Source organism: Colobus angolensis, unplaced genomic scaffold (genome assembly GCF_000951035.1).
Source record: "Colobus angolensis palliatus isolate OR3802 unplaced genomic scaffold, Cang.pa_1.0 Scaffold71, whole genome shotgun sequence".
In the NCBI taxonomy this organism is placed as follows: domain Eukaryota; kingdom Metazoa; phylum Chordata; class Mammalia; order Primates; family Cercopithecidae; genus Colobus; species Colobus angolensis.
Window position 1 is genome coordinate 2,884,076 of NW_012120821.1, and position 16,061 is coordinate 2,900,136.

The 16,061-nt window shown below is 34.2% G+C and overlaps 1 protein-coding gene across 4 annotated transcripts in view; it reads left to right on the forward strand.

Moving 5' to 3' along the window:
* GABRA2 (gamma-aminobutyric acid (GABA) A receptor, alpha 2) overlaps positions 1 to 16,061 on the forward strand; it is a 155,507-nt gene that overhangs the window by 66,627 nt on the left and 72,819 nt on the right. For 2 of the 4 annotated variants that reach the window (XM_011927342.1, XM_011927344.1), the window contains exon 4: positions 511 to 578. The exons of the other annotated variants lie outside the window; for them this stretch is intronic. In XM_011927342.1, coding sequence (XP_011782732.1) covers positions 511 to 578 — 68 coding nt within the window. The remainder of the gene's footprint in view (positions 1 to 510; positions 579 to 16,061) is intronic. 4 annotated transcript variants of the gene reach the window in all.

The following is a 16,061-nucleotide window of genomic DNA, read 5'->3' on the forward strand; positions in this document are numbered from 1 at the left end:
TTTTGTATTAATTGGAATTATGTTTATTTATAATTACTAAGCTGTTTTGTGCTGTATGGAGAAGATGTACTGATTTACAGTCTGTAAATTGAATCTTTACCATCATGAGATACTGAAATATTTAGTTGAAACATCAAATTTAGAATTATATCAAACAATACCATACTTTATTTTTAGTACTGGTAACATATTTATTATAAACTGTTTCACTTATCATGTTTCCTAAGAAACTATTCATTTTGAGCAATATAAATGAGGATGTGCTAATCAGGTATGGTTTCCAAGTAAGAATGTCATAATACTTCTATGCATTTTGCAGTTAGGATGGTGAAAACCAATGAAATAACTGAGCATTATAGTCATTATGGTTGCGAAAGTTGACAAGAAAGTAAAATCCAGTACTCCCAAATTTATGATACAGCTTTCAAACCATACCGTGTACTCAAACCCTTCTCTCTCCTGTGGCTCTTATTATATAATATCTATATTCAATCTCTTTTCTTATATCAGACAGCATTACTGAAGTCTTCACTAACATCTACGTGACCAGTTTTGGCCCTGTCTCAGATACAGATATGGTGAGTTTTTCATTAAATAGTATTTTTACTTCACATAATGGGGAGTGGGGATAATTTCAAATAAAGTAGCATTTTTAGTGTTACAGAATTATGTATATGTCTCATGTCTATTTAATCTACCCAAATACATAGATAGTTAAAGATGTTTGGATCTGTGGTTTCCATTTCCAACTTCAGTGTTTGGATTAGTCCTGTGTATTTTATATCATTTTCAAAACATGTCTACCGAACTACAGTGTGATAAACAATTATTTAAATAAAATTAATTGTATTAAGAAGAAAAATTTTCTAGGAGAATTAAGGCAGAATTGCAAACTTCCATAAGGAAAGTGAATATAGTTTCATAGATAAAGACTTCTTACAGAATGAGGTCATGGTCAGTGTTACACATTTAAAAACAACAACAACAACGACGAAACCCTCTGATTGATATTGAGCAAACTGATTGCCTCGTTATGCTATTTATATACATACCATACATACAATCTGCACACATAGTAGGTATACATAAATCAACCTAAAAAATTAAAATGTTAGCACTCTTGGATTCTATGGAACTGGTGTTATTTATTTTTTCTTTAAAATGAGACAGGCCTGGTGTGGTGGCTCACAACTGTAACTTCAGCACTTTGGAAGGCCGAGGTGGGAGGACTGCTTGATCCCAGGAGTTTGAAATTAGCTTGAGCAACATAGAGAAACCCCATGTTTACCAAAAAATATAAAAAATAGCAGGGTATGATGGCACATGCCTGTGGTCAGAAGGCTGATGTGGGAGGATCACTTGAGCCCAGGAGGTCGGGGTTGCAGTGAGCTGTGATCGTGCCACTGCATGACAGAGTGAATACAATAAAATGAGATAGGTAAGCAAGGAAAATTGGTTTGATGTGTTAGGTACTGATGGGCTAGAATCACCAAAGATGAATTATTGATGAAGCATTAAAAATTTAATGATAAGTCCTTCACTTTTACTGCTAACCATAATGCTCTGCAATAGACATTTTTGATGAAAGAGTTTTTCATTCATAATAACTTGTCAGATTCCAGCACGTCAACTGACATTTGTCTTACTTTATATTCCTTTGATGTGCATGTCTCTTGTCCCCTGCTACCTCCCTGCCAAATCTGTGGCTCATTCACCCCTCAGGCATCCTTCTCTCTAGGACTTCATGATTCTTTAGACATTCATCTTCCTTATGACCCAGGCACCGAGAATTAGAGAAGTCCTTGTCCCTTTTTGCCCAGTATTCGCCACTGTGTCATTTCTCCTCAAATTCTTCCCTTTCTTTGATAAGTCAGGGGGAAAATGGATAAGTTTGGACATTTTCTACCTGGATAAACTAACAAAACAAAAAGTATTCCACTTTTGCAGGCTTTCATAAACATTACCAGCTAATTTATCAGGAGCTCCCTAAGTTTCCATTAGGGAACATAAATTCCACTTTTATGGCAAAAAATATGCTGTTTATTCCATCAGAGCCACATCTCTGACCTCAGAGACCTTTTCTGTTATTGACCTGGGTGGCTGAACATGTAAGGCTCCATGTGTTTGAGGGGTGATCCCCACCTTGGGGAGGTGGTTGATATTAAATGTTGGCAGTCCATTAAAATTCTTTAAAATGGGAATGTCATGATTTAAGTGCTTTTATTTTTCTCCTTCAATTCTGGGTCTTAGGTACAATTCTGGTACAAGAGGAAAAAATCCTATTCTTCAGCATAACCCTCATTTTCCCCTTGCATTATTGTGTATTTTGACCTGAAATATTAATCTGCCTCTTTCCATGGGTCAATTTAAGTGGACATATCCTTATAATGATGGCAAAGACTATTTATTTTTAGTAAGAGTGTGCATTCCAAATGTTATTGTTTGGCTATAAATATAATTTTGTCCTAGTAAATACTCTTTGTCTTAGTGCAGATTGTCTTAAATGCTCCCAAATATTAGAGAGAAACAGTGCAAATAAATACCTAACTTCTATCAAAAATCAAGTAAAGTCAGAATTTATGACTCTTACATATGGTTAATTTGTGTCTTATTATCAGCCAAAGCAGAAAGACAAATGATATGACTCCCAAATATCAGTACATTTTCAATATTGTAGATTTTTTTCATGTTGTAAATTTCAATAGTAGCAGTTACTGCATTGAAATTTTAGCTTTATTTTTTTGCAAAGTGAATTATTTTAGCTAAAACATCTCTCTCTCTCTCTCTCTATATATATATATGCATATATACATACATAAATGCAAACATGTATGTTTCTAGCAAGACATGTTTGATATTTGGGGATTTTACACAAACTCACATCATACTTGTTTGCCAAAATGACAAAGTCATTTGTTTTCCAGTGGCGATAATGGATTAGATTAATTTTCTACCTCTCCTTGTTGTGACGGTTCTTTGGGATCACTAACATATTCAAAAAATTGGTAGTCGCTGTTAGGTATATAGTCATTAGCAATGGAACACATTTAGCTCCTTTATGTCTGAATTGAACTAAAAGCAGTTGTGTTTCAACAGTAAATTGAACCCGAGAACTTTAAAATTTTTTAGCAGACTCGAGATATGCTTTCTTATTTGGGGGGATTCTACCACAAGTTATAGTAAACATTAAAATATACTCATACTACCAATATAGGTTGCATTGAGTGGAATTTCAGTTGATAACATTTAAAGAAAAAATCACTTACTTTGATTTTTTAGTTTTCTTTTTATATTTCAGAATACATGTGTGTGTGAGTGTGTGTATGCACACCCAAATATAGATGTATTCTCAAAAATGGAATGCATATTCAGCATCTTAGTACGTTTTTGAAAATCTTGAAGGCCCTAGACATTTTCTCTAGTAATACATTTCCCTTAATGCATCTAGCCTAAAAAATTTCTGTGAGATTGCTCTGCTCTTGTCAGATTTTCTACTTTATTTCTGTCTTTATTTACCTCATTTAGTCAGGCTTGCCAACAGTTGTTTTAGAGGAAGTCTAGTTAATCACAAACCTACCAAATGGGAGCATATTATGTAAACACAGTCCAGTCATAGAACATCATAGGGAAAATCTGATATAAAGAATTATTAACTAATAAAAGGCAGTTAAATTCATTTTAAAACATGGATAAAAGAAGATTCCAAGCAATACAGAATTAACAAATGCAGACAGAACATCTACTTCTAGGGTTGCAGTGTCACCACTTCTAGAATCAGGAAGAAACTGAGGATTTGAAAGAGTACCCTTTCCCCCTAAGATCTGTGAATTCTGACCTCACTGGAGGGGTGCTGCTGCTACAGGAACATGCAGCTACTGGTGGTGAAGAAACATGTGAGGGTATATGCTGAAGCTGGTCTACAGAAATATGCTGCATGGGCTGAAAACTCACAGCATGTCAGTCCTTTGAAGCTGTGCCAAAAAAAATGACAATGCACGTGACCCAGAAAGAGACCAAGAAAGAAAAGCTCCCTTCTCTTTTGACTACATTGGAGTGTCCCTCCAGCACCCTCTATTGACAAAGCCTGACATTGTGTGAGCTGGCAGAGGAGCAGTATTTATAGGATCCATCAGGTATCACACAGGAAATGAAAGAAGGGTGGATTTGGAGTTGAGAGGCAATACACAGATAGCTGAAATATGAATAATGTGTAATACAGGGAAGATGTTAATTGAGGACCAGGAGATAATTTGATCACTCAACAGGTACTGTTGAAATTTGTCCAAATCTAGAGAAGAAAGATGCAGCTGGGAAAAATTAAAGTTGAATAACCTATAGACACAAGTAACACAGACACATACAAATACATCCTTTTACTCACATTGTAAGTCTATTAGGGAAGATGGTGCTCAATTAAAAAAATATATATATATATACATTTTATGGAGAGAAACAATTTGGTCTTCATGATGATCAAAATGAATGATTTCCATGTTGATACTATTTTTACTGGAAATCAAGATAAGTAAGGAGGCAAAGTTTGAATTTATGTTTAGTATGGATGGAGCAATAGCTTGAACAATGAGACTTGGCTGTGACACTCTAAATAAAAAAGAATGTTATGATGGGAAGGGAAAACGTAGACATAGTATTACCTACAAGTCAAAGTGGATGTGGCGATATCTAATGAATATCTTACATAAGCAATTTGTTAATAAAGAACAAAAGTAAAGAACAAATTTAGTTTTACTTTTAGTAGCTTAGCATATACACTTTTATTTCTAATCAGTGAGCATAGTCAGTAGCAAAACCTAAATTCCTAATTTCTTTTATTCAGGTCAGTGATGTAGATTTGTTATGACATTAGCCTGAGAGAAAAAAAGCAGCATAGCAAAAAGAATTAAGAACCAAAAAAATATGCAAACACACACACACACACATACACACACACACACACACATTGCTTTCTTGGAATCATTAACTAATGTAATTTTCCCAAAAATGTTGTAGATCTAAATTATAATTAAAGATTATACTTACAGTTTCTGCAACTAAGTTAAAAATATTTTGTTTCAACATTTTGAAATTCATAAGGAGGTAATTAATTTTTGAAATGTGCTAGTAGCTGACAATTGACCAAGGTTGTAGTAGGCATGTATATTTTAGCACTTTCTAACTTACTGTACTGTTTTTTCCCTTTTTCCTTGGTTTCTATAGGATGTCTTTTCTTATATTAGTAAACATTTTCACTGTGTGTGCATATTATTAAGGTATAAGTGTTATGATTACCAATTATTTAACCTAAACCTAGACTAAGAACCTCAGTTCAAATGGTTGTCTATTGTGAAGTGTTAGGGTTAGAGCTTGGACAATGAAAACTTTGAAGTAATCTTGAGATATCTGATACAGAGTTTACCATTAGGCTAAGAAGCAGGCAGTGTGGTAAATATGACCTTGGTTTATTGATTATGTTGATTTCTCCAGATAATACTTTTCTTTTCTATAAAAACACAGAGTGCATTATCTCTTAGAATCTCCAGAAGGTACTGGGATATTATATAGTTCAGTAGTTAACATCAAGGAAGTTTAGAGAGTTGTGAGATTTAATATCTGGTCAAAATTGACACTGAACTTAATCTGTTACTCTTTATCAGAGGTTGTCATTTGTAAATGTAGTTCATTAAGAAAACCTGTGATGAACATGGCACACTCTTCGTATCAAAAGTAAATTAATAATGTTTACTCCCTTTAAAGTCAGCATGTAGAAGCTGGTTGCTGTAAGGTTATTGACATTTTGGAAAGTTAGAAAATAGACACTGGGAACATTCATTCGTTCATCAAATATTTTTCAGTACCCTCCTAGAATTTATAATGATATTCCCCAAAATGTGATTTACAGGTACTTGGATTGTAACCATCTGAATTATTTTTTAAAATAGTTGTTTCCTCGGATCTTCCTATGACCTATAGACTAATATTTACTATTTGTAGAACATGAAAGTCTGTATTTTAACATGATAAGGTATTCGACTTTATGCTAAAGGAAGCACAAATCTATTATAAGACTGATGAAGAGGTGGAGGAAGGTAGAGGGTATGTGGCAGAGTAAGACTTCTATGGTTCAATAATTTATATTAAAGGATTGGGAAAAGGAAGACTAGTTAGAAAGGTGTTTTATTACAGGCAAGAGATTAATGTGGATTGGCCCAGGGCAGTGGAACTGAAGATGGAGAGCATTGAAAAGAATCAAAAGTTCTTTGTGGGGTAGAATTGTTGATCTGTTGGATGTAGGGGCGGAAGAAGTATAGAATGACATCTTGAGGAATTGGGTGAAAAGTTGTACTATTCACTGGGATATGGAACACAGTAGGAGAAGTTTTGTTTGTTTTTGTTTTGCTGCTGGGGGATGAACATTTATGTTTTACATATGTTAAGTTTGAAATTTTAATTGGAGATGTCTAGGTAGCAGGCATAGATCTGGAGCCCAACAGAGAAGCTTGGAGTATAGATAGCTTGGGGGCCATATAATGGTGGTTGAAACCATAGACATATATAAAATTTTACAAGGAAAGAGATTAGAGTGAAGTGGCCATCTTACTTTCACAGAAACTCTAGAACACCAATATTTAAAGGACAGAAAGAGGACAAAAAATGGAAGAGAAGACTCAGAAGGAGCAACTGTGGGTATCTGTCAAAATGAAGGGTGGTCCCATTTTCTGAGCTAAACTGTGCTTTGATCCAAAAAAAAAAAAAAAAAAGCAGAGACCACTGTCTTATTCCTTATCAGATGCAGTGCTGTGCTCTCGTCAGATATGTGTGCTACAGCCCTCTGTCAAAATGGGAATCTGTAGAATTAAGGTGAGATGGCTTATTTGGTAGCTGGGTAACTGTATGAACCCATGTATTTTGTGTACAGTAAAACATCACCTAAGTGGTGGGGAAACAGTTCCAGAAGGGTACAGGTAAAAGTAGTTTGACTCCATTCATTACTTTTCTTGTGATGAAAGGGTTGTAGGAACTTAGTGCATCCAGTCATAGCTCTCTCGGTTTTCTAAGGTCACAAAGTAGTATTCCATACCACTCTCCCCATTCTTTTGTAAAAACTAAATAAGATTTATTCCTATCAAACTATCAATATAATTTTTAACATAATTAGAAAACAAATTCAAATATTCCAAAATTCACAGGGAGCCAAAGAAAGAGCCTGAATAGCCAAAGCAAATCTACACAAAAGAACAAAGCTGGAGGCATCACACTACCCAGATTCAAACTATCCTACAAGGCTACAGTAACCAAAACAGCATGGTACTGGTACAAAAACATGTAGATCAATGGAACAGGCTAAAGAACCCAGAAATAAAGCCACACACTTACAGCTAGCTGATCTTTGACAAAGTCAACAAAAACAAGCAATGGGGAAAGGACTCCTTATTCAATAAGTGGTGCTAGGATAACTGGTTAGCCATATGCAGAAGATTCAGACTGGACCCTTCTTTTCACAATATACAAAAATCAACTCAAGATGGATTAAAGACTTAAATGTAAGACCCAAAACTATAAGAATCCTAGAAGAAAACTTAGGAAATGCCATTCTGAACCTAGGCCTTGACAACAATTTCGTGTTGTAGTCCCTAAAAGCAATTATAACAAAAACAAAAATAGACGACTGGGACCTAACTAAACTAAAAAGCTTCTTCATGGGAAAAGGGAACTATTAACAGAGAAAACAGACAACCTACAGAATAGGAGAAATTATTTTTGAACTATACATCCGACAAAGGTCTAATATCCAGAACTATAAAGAACTTAGGTGAAAAACAAACATTCCCATTAAAAAATGGAAAAAGGACATGAAAGGACATTTCTTAAAATGACACACATGTAGGCAACAAGCATATGAAAAATGTTCAGCATCATTAATCATTAGAGAAATGCAAATCAAAACCACAATGAGGGACCGTCTCACCTCAGTCAGATGGCAATTATAAAATTTAAAAAAAATAACATGTTGGCAGAGTTGCGGAGAAAAGGGAGTGCTTATACACGGCTGGTGGGAATGTAAATTAGGTTAGTTGCTGTGGAAAGCAGTTTGGAGATTTCAGAAAGAACTTAAAGCAGAACTACTATATGACCCAGTAAGCTTATTACTATATACTATATGCCTATTACTGTTCTGCTTTTTAGCAGAGTATCAATTGTTCTGCCAAAAAGACATATGCACTTGTATGTTCATTGCCGCACTATTCACAATAGCAAATACATGGAATCAACCTAGATACTCATCAGTGGTGGACTGCATAAAGAAAATGTGGTCTATATACACCTTGTAAAACTATGCAGCCATAAAAAATAATGAAATTATATCCTTTGCAGGAACATGGATGCAACTGGAGGTCATTTTCCTAAACAAATCAATACAGGAACAGAAATCCAAATATGATATGTTTTCACTTGTAAGTGGGAGCTAAACATCAAGTACACATAGACACAAAGATAGGAACAATAGACACTGAAGCTTATTTGAGGGAGAGGGAGGGGGGGGGTTGAAAAACTACCTATGGATACTATGTTCACTACCCGGGTGGCAAAATAATTTGTACATCATGCCACAGCAACATGCAAACTAATCGTGTAACAAACCCGCACAGATACCCTCTGAACCAAAAATAAATGTTGACAAAAGAAAAAAAAATAAATAATAAACAACTGTGATTTCTGAACATGAAGTGATTTTTTTAAATAAAAATTTCAGGGGTTGTGTGTTTTTTGTCCTAGGTTTCAAGTTTCGAGACTGTCGTTGGGAAAGCCACAAAGAACTTATATGCCTAGATTAAGAATAATAAATATTATCCATTGGTCCTACTACCTTATATTTTCTAGGGGATATCAGTACATGTAGATAGCTGACAGGCATCGAAGGTCTCACATCCCATGATGAGGATTTTAGCAGTGGTTTCTCAGAGTACCAGGAAAATGTGACTTTAAGAATACCAGTACAAGAGAGCATTACAAAAGTAGGGAGCGAACATTGTGTCATCTATTGTGGTAAAACCAAGAAAAGGTTTTTAAATATGTCATTAGATTAAAAACAGAAGTATTTGCTGATTGTGGTAAAAGCAACCAGATTGCGGTGGGTGGAGGCAAGTGGGAGGTGAGGAAATGGAGAAAGAGTGGAGGTAACATTTTTAAGCAGCGTGGTTGAAGAGAGGAGGCGAGACGGAGGGCAGTAGCTCTACGGCATTATAACTATCATTGAGACTTTTATTTTTAAAGATGTCATTGAACTTCTCACTGTTCCCTGAACATGTCATTATATTTAACAACTCTCTGGCCATGCACATGTTTTTTCCTGTTCTTGGTATGCTTACCTCCTTCTTTGCCAACTGGAGGTATTTTATTTAGTCAAAACCAAGTTCAAATTTCATTTGTTTTCTGATTTCTTTCTAGGTTATTCCAAGTCGTCAGTCCTCTTTATCCCTGTGCTCCCCCACATGACGTTCATAGTATTTTTTAAATGACATTGTACATAGGTTTATGAAAATCTTCCTGACTTTTTTATTTTTATTTTTTATGGCAGTCTGAGATACTAGAAGGCATAACTTGTGTCTGTACATTTCAACAAGATTTCCTAAGTATACACTCAGTGCTTCTCACCATGATAGGAACTGAAATATGTAAGTGTAGCCCTCAAATTACTCACAGGATATTGGAGGACAGCTAAGGAAAATAGTTCATTTTACAAGAGTACAGTAATGCTTTCATTGAAGTATTTATGGATTAATGTCTTATCAGAGGGGATGTGGGTGGTAGATATAGAGTTTGGTATGGATTTTAGGGAAAAAAAGATAGCTAAGAAGAACACATAAGGATTGACTAGCTACACAATGGAAAAGAGTGTTTAAGCACAAATTGAAAGAGCTTGTTGAGTTTAGTAAAATGTGAAAGTTCAGTATAACTGGAGCCTAGAATGCTCTTAGGAATTTTGGGAGAGATGAGGCTAGAAAAGTATTCCGAGCCAGACCATAAAGGCCATAAAGACTAAGAAGATCATAATCACCCCCCAAGAAGTTATAGCGATACGCCCAGATGATACTTTAAAACATGATGCTTTCTGTTACCAGACAGCTTATAATTGCATGGCTTTTTTGGTATGTGTTGACTTTCTTTAAAATATCGCTATTATACTATATACATTCTGTAAAAGGTAACTATTAATATTTTAAAATAACTATTATAGTTAAAATACAGCTATTCTATAAAATATAACTATTTATATAATTATAAAGTATATTGGTGATTAGTTTAATATAGTTACCTAGATGCACACATCCAAACACACGAACGAAAGTAACTTGACACCTGTGAATTTAAGGATTAGCTTGTTGTTTGCAGATTGCTGCCATAAGACATCTGAGAGCTCTTCTGCCATCTGCCTCTGCTAATGATGCCTTTCTTATGTCTCATCAGAAACCTTATGGCTCAGTATCCTTCATACTACATTAAATTTACAATGACTCCCCTTATTCATTTATTCATAGGCAAAGTATTGTTTATTTCCTATGTTCCAAGTAGTTTTTTAGATGCTGGTGACACAGCATTGAAGAAGGTGGTCGCGAGGTCAGGATCCTTGTTCTCAGTGTGGAATAAAAGTTGTCTAGATGCAGGGAGGGGATAGAGAAGACTGATCAACAGAGGTTAGTGAGTTTGCATAGTAAAATGCAGCATGATAAATCAGAGGCCTGACACGTACTTATGTCATAATTGTGGCAGCATAGAGGGGTGCGTGTGTTGGGGTGTGGGTGTGTGGATGTGGTGGGGGATGATTGTAGGCAAGGCTAGAGGGGTAGAGAGGAAGAGATCGTGCAGGGCCTTGGAGGCTGTGAGAGTGTTTGTACTTCATCCCAAGGGCTTTAGAGATTCAGGAGACTGAAATCAACAAGATTTTATTCTTTCAAACTCTCTTCCTCACATTACGGCAATGCTTCAGTGCATACTATAGCTTAACGAGTCCAGTCCAGACTAATTTCAGCATCAGTCTCTTAGGCCATCTAGATGTTCTCTCCTTTTCCATGCATTTTTCACAGGTAAGGGATGTACTGTGGGGACAGGCCAAGATCCACTCTTCCTCTTCTTTTTCTGTGTTTTTCAAAGTTGTTGCAAGGGTAAAGGAGAGTAGTAAAAGGTGAATATACCTTTTTACTGAACTGGTTCTATTGTAGTTCTCTGTTAGCAATATATGGTTGGTAGATGAATACTGGGTCTCCCATGGAGCATACTTGTGCTATCTTCTCAGTGACCTCCTTATTGCAGTCACCAAAAACACAGGTGGCTTATTCTCCAATGGCATTATCTGTGGTATCCTGTGTGGCCCCCACCTCTGGAACTTTATGACCTTTAATTGCTGGGTGTCTCTACCTTGTCTGGCCACCCTTTTGTTGAGTATAGGGAGAGGGAGAAGGATCTTTTGAAGATGATTTATGCCAGAATATCATCCTTGGTGTCCAAACCATTTTCTGAGAACTTTGCAAATATTATCTCACTAAATCCTTACAAGAGTCCTAGGAAGTAAGTTCTATTTTTCTTACCATTTTACAGATAAGTCAACTGATATAAAGAAAGGCTAGCCACCCTGCTCAAAGTCAGGTACCGTGATCTATCCAACTTGAGAACTTGTGCTTTTAACATCTATTTCTTCTTACTTAATATGTATCACTATTATTATTTGATTTCGTGTTTGACTTAGTTTTAATTGTGCAAAGAAGATTTTTCATTATGCACATTTAAGATGTACATTATATTTCAATGCACTTATAATAGTTAGTGGCTACTACAGTCAAGTAAAATTAACATTCTTGCATAGTTTCCTTTTTCTTTTTTACAGTAAGAGCACTTACATTTCCAGTATACAAAAATTATAGTCCTTATGTTTTACCTTAGATCTGTAGACATTCGTACTATGTGTCTAAGCTTTATGTCCTTTGATTGACACCTCCCTATTTTTTTCCCTCTTCACATCCCACCCCAGTAACTGCTATCATTTTATTCTATGTATTCAACCAACCAACCTACCTTTCTCCCTTCCCTTTTTCCATATATAAGTGAGATCATGCAGTATTTTCCTTCTGTGTCTGACTTATCTTACTTAGTATAATGCCCTCCTTGTTTATCTATATTGCTGCAAATGACGGGGTCTCCTTCTCTAAAACTGAATAGAATTTCATTGTACATATATGCCATATTTAAATAACTTATTCATGCATTGACAGACACTTAGATTGTTTTTGTATATTGGGTATTGTGAATAATGCTACAATGAGCATGTGAATGCCAATATCTTTAAAGGTCATTATTTCATTTCTCTTGGGTATATACCTAACAGAAAGATTCCTGGGCCATATAGTAATTCTACTTTTAACATTTTGAGGAATATCAATATTGTTTTTCCTAATGGATGCACCAATTTACATCCCCACCAACAGTGTACTCAGATTCCCTTTTATCCATACCCTGGCCAACACTTGTTGTCTCTTATCTTTTTGATAATAACCGTCTTAACAGGTGTGAGGTGATACTGATTTTAATCTGTAATTATTTGATGATTAGTGATGTTGAGCACCTCTTTATATAATTATTGACCATTTTTGTGTTTTTATTGGAGCACTGTTGATTCAGATTCTTTGCCCATAGGTTGTTCTTTAACTATTGAGTTGCGTGAATTCCTTATGTATTTTGGATATTAACGTCCTATCAAATATGTAATGTGCAAGTATTTTCTCCCAATCCATAAGACTACCTTTATACTTTGTTGATTGTTTCCTTTGCTATACAGAAGATTTCTAGTTTGATGTATGCCAACTTGTTTGTTTTTGCATTTGTTGCCTGAGCTTTTGGAGTGATGTTCAAAACACTCAATGCCAAGATCAATGTCAAAGAGCCTATCTTCTCTTCTAGGAGTTTTATTAGTTTCAGGTCTTACATTTAGACCTTTAGTCTGCCTTGAGTTGATTTTTGTGTATGGGATAAGATAGATGTCCAATTTAATTATAGTGTGTATGGCTCTTCAGTTTTTCCAACATCAGGCTTTGAAGAAAATATCCTTTTCAGAGATTCCAAAACTCCAGTCTCAGCCCTATAACTTAGTTCTTCCTGTAACTTCTCATAAGCCATGAGTAATGTCCATTTATTGATCTATGAAAGAAGAAAATTTTATTCTGACATTCTGCCTTCAAGTGTTGTTTTATGTATGGTATAATGAAAAGACCATGGTATTTAGAAACACAGAATTTGAGACCAAATTTTTCCTCTCTGTCTTTTTTTTAAGTAAATATTGCTTTTGAAGTATTTTCCACTTGTGAAATTGGGATAATTTTGCATATGCAATAAAGTTGTTATGAATTTCAAATGACACATATTATATCAAAGTAAATCGCTGTCTACTATAACTAGTAATCATATTGAATACTTTTATTAGATATAATTATTTTCTGTTAGAATATGAATCTTTAGCATCATTTTCTAGTTTGTTAGTGAAATTTACCTGGCCCCTGGTTCCAAAAAGAATGTCCAAACATCTTACGTCCACAATGTTTTGAATGTGCAGTAGCTATGTTGTTCTGCAACTGTAGTTTATGTGAACTTCTTTGCGTAATAAGGCTTGTACTAATTGAGTTTATTGGCGCTTTGCTGATCTGTTCTTAAGATTCTCATTTTTCTTTACAATTTTTTGCAATGCAAATACTGTGCTAAATTTGTTGTCAAGCCCCCTTTGATTACCAACTGAAAGTATTTGAGCTTCATTATTCTTGCATATTCCAAGGGTGATAATTTTTTACATTGTTTATAGATCTACTTCATAGACTACATGTTCTTCATTATAGAAGAAACACACTGATTGGAATTTACTCAAGGGAGACTAGCCTTTATTAACCACAAGAGTATAATGTAGTAAGTTTTACTATTTTTAAATAAATATAGAAAATCAAAGTAAATGAGAAATCACTCCAGGAGCAGTCCTACAATTTAGTTGTGTTTTAGTGAGTGGATAAGATTCTTCAGGAATTGGCTGCAAGTATTGATTTATAATTAATGTAGTCAGGCAGTAAAAAATATGGTGCCTTCATTAAGTTAATGTGTCCTTAAAATCAAGTTTATATGATAAACTGTGCAATGGCTTATAGAGAGTGATTTCCTTGTTTCCAGGACAAATTATGGATATAACACTGAAGGCGTTTACTGTATAAATGGAGATTTTTAGTAGTGGCAAAAACATTTGACTGGAAACTGCATCTTTGTCTGGGTTTGGTCACTAACAAACTTGAAAACAGGAAATTCATTGAATTTTTCTATAATCCCATCTGTGAGAGTAGGAAATTTGATTAAATTTCCTGTAAGGAATTTTTGAAATCTTGGAGTGTATGGATTTTTCAACTCTTTAGTGTCACCCAACAGTCAGTCTCACTTCTCCTGTGTATAAGCCATAGGATACATGCAAGCTGATCTATCCTTGTGATTTTTTGTTTCTTATTAAATTTGCACTTTAGTTGTATGTGTATTCTCCAATGCATTGTGTAATTCAGCCTTTTATTATTAATTTCTTTTAGAATCTCAGTTCATGGATCTAAGCCTTTAAGTTTGTATGAAGGAGTTAGACCATTTTTTAAATTTTTTTGGTAATTTTCTTATAAAACACAAATCAAGTAATAACTCTGTTAGTATGTACTCATGAAAAATCTGAAGTTAATTTTAAATGCACTTTTCAAGAATATTCTTTTCAAATACTTAGAGTGTGCATTTTACAAGCATTTAAGGGAATCATATGAAAATTATTTGGAAATCTTGTTGTAGTTAGTGGCTATGCAATGAACATTATGTTATTGAAATGAATTCTTTCCCTGTCTTTTTAATCTAGAAAGCAAAACATACAAAAACTAGTTATTCAGCTATATTTATGTATCTATATATCTATACCTATATTTTACACTAATATATAAAAATATAAAATATGGACTAAAGTGAACTTTTAAAAATAAATATTTATTTTAAGGAATAATTATATTTATCAAAGAAATACATTTATTTTTGTTCCCACTTAAAATTTTTATATTTCTAGTAATTAATGTTTAAGTGCAGTTTATTGTTTTAAATATTTTTCTTAAATACATTATGTTGTAGCAATTAAAAGATATGATTCTAAATTTATATCACATTAATACTTGCCTTTACAACTATTATAGATTCAACTTTAGGAAGTATGTCATTGACTATTGGTTACTGAATTATGATGCTCATATTTAAAAAACCACTCATCAACTTTTGGTATTTGTCCTTGTGTTCTGGATTATTAGTTTTTAAAATGATGGTCTGATGCTATCATGGACCAGTATTTTAAATTACAACATGTGCTTAAGACGAAACTTATTGCTATAAACAGTGGGTGTAAACCCATATTTTATTTTATTTTTTTTTATTTTTTATTTTTTTTATTTTTTGATTATACTTTAAGTTCTAGGGTACATGTGCATAACGTGCAGGTTTGTTACATATGTATACTTGTGCCATGTTGGTGTGCTGCACCCATCAACTCGTCAGTACCCATCAATTCATCATTTATATCAGGTATAACTCCCCAATGCATAAATAAATAAATAAAACCCATATTTTAAATATTTTAAATAGCCTCACTGATAATTATAAATTTTTTTTGGAGTTTTTTTAGAGTTTATTTGTTTGCTATTTTTTTAACCTGGCTCCTATAGAGCTCATATTAGACAGAGTGTTGTATTTCTTTTTCTTGTTTTCCACTTCGTTTGCATAATTATTACTTTCTTCCATGGTGTTTTATCAGTAGTCTTCTGAAGCCAATTGCCTATTTTCATTAGAGCTAATTTAATCAAAAGTAAGTATTGTAAATTCACCTAACTAGACACAATCACAGTACACTGATAACAAATGCATTCACTCCCCCATTTCCTGTTGCCACTTCTCTTCCCATAGAATGCCTTATAAACATGACCTTAATTTACTTATTTACATTCTTACTCTTAATAATGTTTATATCGTTC